The sequence below is a fragment of the Anopheles darlingi genome, chromosome 3 (assembly GCF_943734745.1).
Source record: "Anopheles darlingi chromosome 3, idAnoDarlMG_H_01, whole genome shotgun sequence".
Taxonomy (NCBI): Eukaryota; Metazoa; Arthropoda; class Insecta; order Diptera; family Culicidae; genus Anopheles; species Anopheles darlingi.
The window spans coordinates 50987042-50994541 of NC_064875.1; the positions used below are offsets into that span (position 1 = coordinate 50987042).

General features: G+C 45.9%; 3 protein-coding genes across 7 annotated transcripts in view; 2 read left to right on the top strand and 1 right to left on the bottom strand.

The window, feature by feature from the left end:
- LOC125955795 (muskelin) overlaps positions 1–683 on the top strand; it is a 5419-nt gene extending 4736 nt beyond the window's left edge. For all 5 annotated transcript variants that reach the window (XM_049686982.1, XM_049686985.1, XM_049686984.1 and 2 more), the window contains exon 6: positions 1–683. This exon is cut by the window's left edge and continues 1063 nt beyond it. In XM_049686982.1, the coding sequence (XP_049542939.1) occupies positions 1–38 (38 nt within the window). In that variant the 3' untranslated portion in view covers positions 39–683.
- Positions 684–3132: 2449 nt separating this feature from the next.
- The window catches only part of LOC125955807 (transmembrane 9 superfamily member 3), a 7620-nt gene continuing 3252 nt past the window's right edge, over positions 3133–7500 (top strand). Inside the window, exons 1-2 of the mRNA XM_049687016.1 lie at positions 3133–3685; positions 3756–3951. Coding sequence (XP_049542973.1) covers positions 3560–3685; positions 3756–3951 — 322 coding nt within the window. The 5' untranslated portion in view covers positions 3133–3559. The remainder of the gene's footprint in view (positions 3686–3755; positions 3952–7500) is intronic.
- LOC125955842 (uncharacterized) lies at positions 4649–5642 on the bottom strand. The gene is made up of 2 exons (XM_049687098.1): positions 5418–5642; positions 4649–5334 (listed from the first exon to the last, which is right to left on the bottom strand). Exons 1-2 carry the CDS (start codon positions 5479–5481, stop codon positions 4790–4792), a joined length of 609 nt encoding a protein of 202 aa, XP_049543055.1. The 5' UTR covers positions 5482–5642; the 3' UTR covers positions 4649–4789.

The following is a 7500-nucleotide window of genomic DNA, read 5'->3' on the forward strand; positions in this document are numbered from 1 at the left end:
AACCGAAGAAGAATATCAGTGATTTTGTGCTTCTATAGTGAACCGGGATTCTTCCGGGTGGAAACTCGTTCATTTCTGTTGAACTTCGCTTGCTCTCAGCTTTCATGATCGACCTGCTCAGTCCCCAATTACGCTGCTATCAATGCTTGTATTTTATGATTATATTGTGTATAAAGTCCTTGTTCCCGTGAAACTACTACCCGTCGACGATGGCCAACGGATGGCTAAACTGCCGATATGAATTGACCGTGGAAGGTGGAAGATAATTACGACTAACAGCCTTGGTTGGCTCAAGCCACGTTTGGGGTTGAATTTCGTTTCGTTTATTGTGTGCGCTCAATCTTATGTGATATTGGCAGTCCGGAGTAATGTGCGTCCGTGGACGAAGTAGAGAACTGTAAAGCAAAGCTTGTTTCAGTCTGCAAACATCGTGAGTGAGTGGATGCGATGAATCGATACGGATACGCCACCAGTGTGTGAAATGGACGAACTGAAACTCGTTTTAAATGTATTCTGATGTGACCAAAATGTGAATCCAAAGTAGCAAACACTCATTTTAACCTCCTTAATAGCCGCTTCACTCTTCCATCGGACGATCGGACAATCAGTGATGTTATTTCAGTGTGTCTGTCGAATCTTTGTCTCGAGCAATAAAATTGTCACAAGAAAACTAGCACCACTCAGGATTTGCATATCTTTTGTCTAGGATTCCAGTAACGAAAGAATGTTCAATCTGTCTCGGTGGTCGAGTTGGTGCCCGCTTGGTCCGCGGGGACTAGCTGGTACGCAAGATGCCATATGAATAGTTGATAAGAGTTCAGGTAACTATATGAACAGCAGGTACCTGTTGAATGTCTCTTATTTATGAAGAGAATTTTATAGTAGTTAATGTCCTCTTGTTACACTGAGTAAGGAGCTGTGAGGCATACCTGTTCATACCATGGATTGTTTACAGGTAAAGAAATTTATTATTTATTTATATCTACTGGCATTATCGATTATCCTTGAAATCCCTATTGCTCCATATAGTGGGATCCAAAGTTCCTCAGAGAGAAAGCACTGCATTTAGCACTACGAGCATAATTGCAGCCATCGGAAGCTGTTGCGTGACACTCCTAACAGCAAAGGACGGGGTGGTATTCCTAGCAGTAACATTTTGCGTTCCATTTTGCTGCCTTTTACCATCTAATGATCCAGTTGGACTAACAGTTCCACTAGCAGGTGTCGTCCCCTCAGGTTTTTCTTCTAAAGTAACATGCACTCCATTCAGTTGGCTGCTTTCATTTTCATTTTCAGGTGCCGGGTCAATTGTTTGTTGCTTTTTGGACGATTCTTCCTGTCCAGTAGTTGAAGACGATGTAGTTGTGTCATTCGTGTCGGCCGTTTTATCATCTTCTACTCCGATTGGACTAGCACGTACTGTATCAGTAGTAGGTGCAGTCTCATTAGCTGGTGCAGTCTCCTCAGCTTTTTCTTCAATAGCAACCGAGTCACTCGACGAACCTACAAAAATTACCGCAAATTTACGTACATTCACAATCCGCATTAAATTGTACACATTACGTATTAACGAAAGAGTTACGAACCAATTGCAAGCATCATCGCTAGCACCAGCGGCACAAATATGTTTATCAAATGTAGTTTCGTCATGCTGGAGACCTATAATCGGGGAACACGCGCTGCGGTTGGAACCTACTCTTGATAAACCACCGGGGAATAATATTTGAAATGCGAACTAATGCCTAACACGATTTGCAAGCAACTGAGCGGCCAAGGGGTCACATATGTTCAATTTATTCAACCCTTTTTTCCGGCGTCAGTGCCTTATCTCAATCCACACTATTATCCACTGCTATTTCCCGCGCGTTTACAAGAATGTTTAGCTATGGCTGCGTGCACGCTGATTCATCGTGGACCCGCGAATCCTGGCAATTTAAGCGAAGGAACAGTTGAACACACTCAGGTTATTTAATGTGGAGGTCGTGGTTGATTTCGGTTCATATAAATATACATGTTTACTTTTACCACCAACCCAACGGTCAAACGGACACCCTGACTACATTTTTCGGGCATCTCGCTTTCTGTTTGTCCTGTAGAAGTTTGCTATCGGTCGCTACGTTATCTTGGCGGCGTTTAGTTTGTTACCTTTACTAAAAGTAGCTTGCGTAGAAGTATTGGTAGCATGTTGTTTCCAAAAATGTTGTAGAATTCCAGAAAATTGATCACATCACCCGTGTGTGAACAGCTGCAGATATATTTGATCGCTGCTTTTCGCTTCGTGCATAGAGTTACACAGTATGCGACCCCTCCGGCTACTCTCTTCTTCATTATGTAGCGATAAAGGAGCAGTCGTTTCAATGCAGATTTACTTTTTCAAACTAAACTCCGGAAGTTGGCATTATGTACAAGTTTGATTGAGTCGCCGTTGGGCGCTGGTTTTAGCAAGCCTTTACTTTTGTTTGATCGCTCCAAGAAAATGCGCTGACGAGTGTGTCCAGAACAAATGAGTATGACGTGGTCTAGGTTTTTATAAGCCACACGTGTATCATGGCATGTTTCTTGGAAGAAAACAGAAGTAGGATTTTGTTAGTAACCATTTATTTCGGTAACTGTTCACGGCAATCCATTCCTTTTCAGGCTAATTAAAGCTGGCCTTCCCATTTACTGGGGATTCTCTAACGAACCAGAAGTTGGTTCGCAGATTGTTAGGCTTGATCTTAACGCCATCGATGGAGAATCGTGGAAGAACACAAACCAATCCTTGTTTGGCTGTTAGGCAAAATTAAAAATGATTCTCAGCAGTAGGCCACATCATTCTCGCTAGCAACAACGGTAGACGTTGCACAACCCAGCATCAAGCAGTTGTTCACCAGCAGGCTTCTCAAAGAAAAAGTGCTGGTCGAAGCACCTCAGCGGTAAAAAGGGAGTATTTTTCCGAACTCTCTACTTAACGGAATCCAACGTAGTTTGAACCTGTTTTTCGTCGAGCGAGTTTACTCGATTATTGGTTTCTGTCGTCGAAAGACCCCTCGCACACAGAGTAGTCTATCTCGCTCTCGCTAGTGTTCCCGTACGAGGCTCGCAGTTGTCAAACATTATCGCAACCACCGTGTGTCAGAGTGAGAAGGAGCATCGCGGTTTCTGTCTACGTGTTTTTCGCCCCCTCCCCAAAAGACGGATTTCGTGTGTTTCGGGTGCTGGCTGGCAAGTGGTTTTTCGGTCGTATTATTAATCCGTCGGTAAATTGAAGAGTTATCCTGCGACGCCATCGTAGGGAAGGAAAATATCCGTCCGCAAGTCCGCTGTGGCGGTGGTATAACATTCCCAGAAACCGCCTCCGAAATATCGTGTATCGCGCGGCTCCGGATGCGAGGTGTCAGTGAATCGGGTGCCGTGAGACTCCTCCGCTCCGCTCCAACTCCTGTGCCGTGCGGTGCCGCGTAAACACAAGATTCCTTGTTATAAGCCACAGCAACACTAACCGGGGTCCTGTGGACGAAGTGCATTCCGTGCATTGTGGATGCCAGTAGGCGGCGATAGTGTGTAGAATCCGAAAGTCATGCAAACCAGAAGGGAAGGATGGCCAAGCTTCTCCACGGTCGGGGTGCTAGCCGCCACCGTCGCCGTCTGCGCCGTACTTATGAGCTTCATCCCGTGTGCGGTAGCCGATGAGCACAATCACATGGTAAGAGAATTCCGGCTCCTCTCTGGCCCATCTTTGTCTAATCTTCAGGGGTGGCCCGCTTCTATTCTAGTATGAAGATCACGAGGAGGTTGTCCTGTGGATGAACACGGTCGGACCGTACCACAATCGGCAGGAAACGTATGCATACTTCTCGCTGCCGTTCTGTGTTGGTGCCAAACAGTCGATTAATCATTACCATGAAACGATGAGCGAAGCCCTCCAGGGAGTGGAGCTAGAGTTTAGTGGGTACGAGCTGGATTTCAAAGGTAAGACACTAATTGGTACGGTAGATGCTAATATTTTGTCACATTGCCAGGCCACGTTACAGGTCTTTTCTACTGGTAATTGTTATCACGAAAATCGTTGTAGCGCAATAAGTAGTCAGAGGATTGCATGAGCATTCGACGAGCAGTCGAGAGACTCTTTGCATGGCGATCGGCAACTCTTGCTTGCCGATAGCCTGCAGACAGTCGAAGATTGTGAATCCCTTTCGAGCATATTTTGTTCAAGACGTCGATAGGCTTCGTAGCTCGATGACAATCAGACAATTCGTGATCTCACTGCAAAAAGGCTGCTTCTAGGCCTTGGTTCCGTTAAATATCCGAGACCTTTATTCGCTTAGAGCACTTGAACATCAAGTGCCCTTCGGCCGTCTTTTCATGCATCAAAAGGAATGAAAAGGATTGTAATATTTTATGATATTTATTCATGTAATGAGCAGAGAACAGTTACCTGTTGCATGATACCACTTTGGACCTCAAGCCGTGTGGTAATGAAGAGTTTTGGTATTGTAGGTGAATTAGGAAAATTGAGTCTTTCCATATTGCATGAGCCGTACTCGTGCCACTTGTGTAAAGAAAGCAAAGAAGTTCATTATAAACCTTTAACGACGACACGGATGGCATGATCAATACTTGTTACAAACAACATGATGTTCGTTCGTATAAACTATGAGGCACGATATGTTAAATAGAAAACATTTATTTTACAAATGAATTGGCAAATAATCTCATTAGAATCAATTTAATCCCCGTTGGGGTGGTTGGAAATTGATTCTACGCGTATCCCTAACTTATAGCCAATGGATGGTCGAGAGAAGTTGCTTTAATTCCTCGCACCAAGTAAAACATTCAGTAATACAAGCATGACCGCGCCTAGCTGCATCTGCTGCTGCAGCCCCGTGGCGCTGTTTGATGGTTTTTTCGTCGTTGCACTAGTCGAAGGCGGCTGGGTTGCTACGGTTGTAGGCTGCGTCGCACCGGTCGAAGGATTCGTGGGTACGGCCGTTACTGGTGGACCGACGGTCGGAATGCTCGGTTCCTGGTCGCAGTTGTCCTTTGTGCAGGTGGTACAACCCGTAACGTTTAGACTGCGCGTCCAACCGTTGCAGAAGTCGGTACTGTTGAACGTACAACCCTGGGCAAATCCACGTAAACCGGTATCCGTCCCGTTCTCATGCTTCCGCCATCCATTGATTCGGAAGCACCTAAATTCCGTAGCATTACCGGGTAGCAACGTTGGATTGTCGTCGACGAATCGTGCATGAATCTGGTTGACCAATTGCGCCGTACAGTTCACCGTTGGGCCCATTAGCTCGCATTTAGCGAAGCTCTCGGAGCTGAAACAGTCGCGACAAATCAGCGACCAGCCTGCGAATATCACGACAAAAACACATTTGAAATCACTCGCACATCATGCGGAGGGGATCACCGAGCGGGGAGTAGTAACGCACCATTTCCAACCATCATTCCCAGCACCACCAACGCACACACGGTTATCGATTCAAACTTTGCCATCCCGGAACGAACCCAACTGACGGACGGACACGAACTGTGCGACTGGAGGCAACGCTCAGATGATGCACCGTGCGGTGCTGTAATACAATGTTGTAATAGCGAACGAGTGTCCACACACACGCGCGGTTGGCTAGATGCAAGTGCGGTGCCAAGAAGTCGTTGGCTCTCTCTTTATATTGCATCGGTCGGCGGTGTCGTTGTGGTTGCTTATCGGGACGGGGTGCAGAAAAGACTGCACTTCTCTTAAACGCGCGTGTGCACCAAGAACGAGGGGCGCCTTGCTCGATTTGCTCTATGAGTCATCGCCGTAAAACCGTTTGCGTATCTGAGCATCTGTGGGAGTGCGAGAGGAGGAGATCTTGGCATAATTTGTTTACAAACGGAGGAGGTCATCTTCTGTTATTCCAAGCCGTTGGTAGCAAGCCAATAGGCGGCTCTTCTCCGGATGGTTCATGCGGTTCATGCATAACATGGATCAACTGAGAAAGTATTGATGTTATGTGTTCTGGACGCCGGGTTTAGTGATAACGTCGTTGTGCATTTCATTCAAAATGTTCCAATCTGGGTTTTAACAGCTTGTCTGGAATGCTGCTGTGTTTGATGTTGTCACCAGCTAACTGCATATGGCTTAGCCAGTTAAGCTCGACACTCGACCGAAAAGCGGAACTATTGAGCAAGAAACAGATGCGATGCGCTCAAGGCAGATAGCGGCTTTTCGAAGCGAAGCGCTCCCTTTCCTCCGTCCGGAAGAGGAGGGACTTTTTGCGAAGCAAAAATCCCTTTTACAGCGATAAAGTAACAGCGTAGTGTGAAGAGTTCTACATGCAATGTTGCAAACTGCCCCCACGTTTTCCATTATCGATTACCCAGCGCCACCAGTGGTGCTGTAATGCATATGGCATCCAACACAGTCCAATAAAATACATCCCCAAGGTCCTCTCCTCTCCAGCGGTACACTAGTCAAAATGTGTCAATACACGTGTTGAAGTGGCCTGACTGTTCTGATAAGAAAGATTGTTGAATATCGAATGGAGTTTTTCAAATTATTCATTGATCGTTACCGAACAGAACAACTGCACGATAGGGTGATATAGTGGAAAGATAGTAGAACCGATTGCTTACATTAAACACTCTAATGGTGCATCTTTCTTTCTATGTTTGTTTGTTTTTTTTTTATTTTTGTCTATTTGCCTGGACTACTGCACTAGCCGTTGTAAGGTCATGGGCTAGCCGTTTTAATAAAAGAACTATGGTAGGAGTGCGCCGCATTAGGTGCTAAAAACCATAATTACAATCAGCGTCATCTCCAACAACCAGTAACTACTACTACTACTATTGATTGTTGTTGTAGCCTTGCTTCTCGCTGGTATCGATTTCTTATGACTCGCTGCCGCGTTGCAGTTGTTGCCTGTGCAGAAAATGCAACTGGCGTTTGCCTGTTGCAAACCGGCACACGGATCGAAGGTGCTCGTTGTACATCCTTTGGCGTAGATTGCTGATTGGCCTGCTTCTGCGATCGGTACTTTGTACGAGAGGGTGAAGCATCGATAGCGAACAGCGTCTTTCTTTGAACCAGTGCCACCACCCGGTAGTGATAGTTCCGCCGGTGATGATGACGCATTTTGAGGTGCCAGTTTCGCCACAACCGTATCCATTCCGGTGGGTGTGCATGGTTCCGATTTGGACACATTCTGACAGTCAGAAGCACTGATCGTACTCCAGCAAACGTTGCACAGCAGAGAATGGCCATTGTGTGGTTTTGCTGGAGGTGCTTCTGGGATTTTGAAAGTGAAATTCTAAGTCACCATTTCAGCCTTGGAAGTCGCTGCTTGATGCTAAAGAAATTACCTTCATGTGGAACACCATTGGCTTGATCGAGCGTAGCAATGCAAGCGATTAACACAACAACGAATCTCGTTTCGATGGGAACCATTTTTACTCTTGATAGCTGGCTTCCAGATCACTTCGTATCGTTAAAAGAGACTAACTTGGGAAGGTGAAGAGTGTATTCCTTTTAAA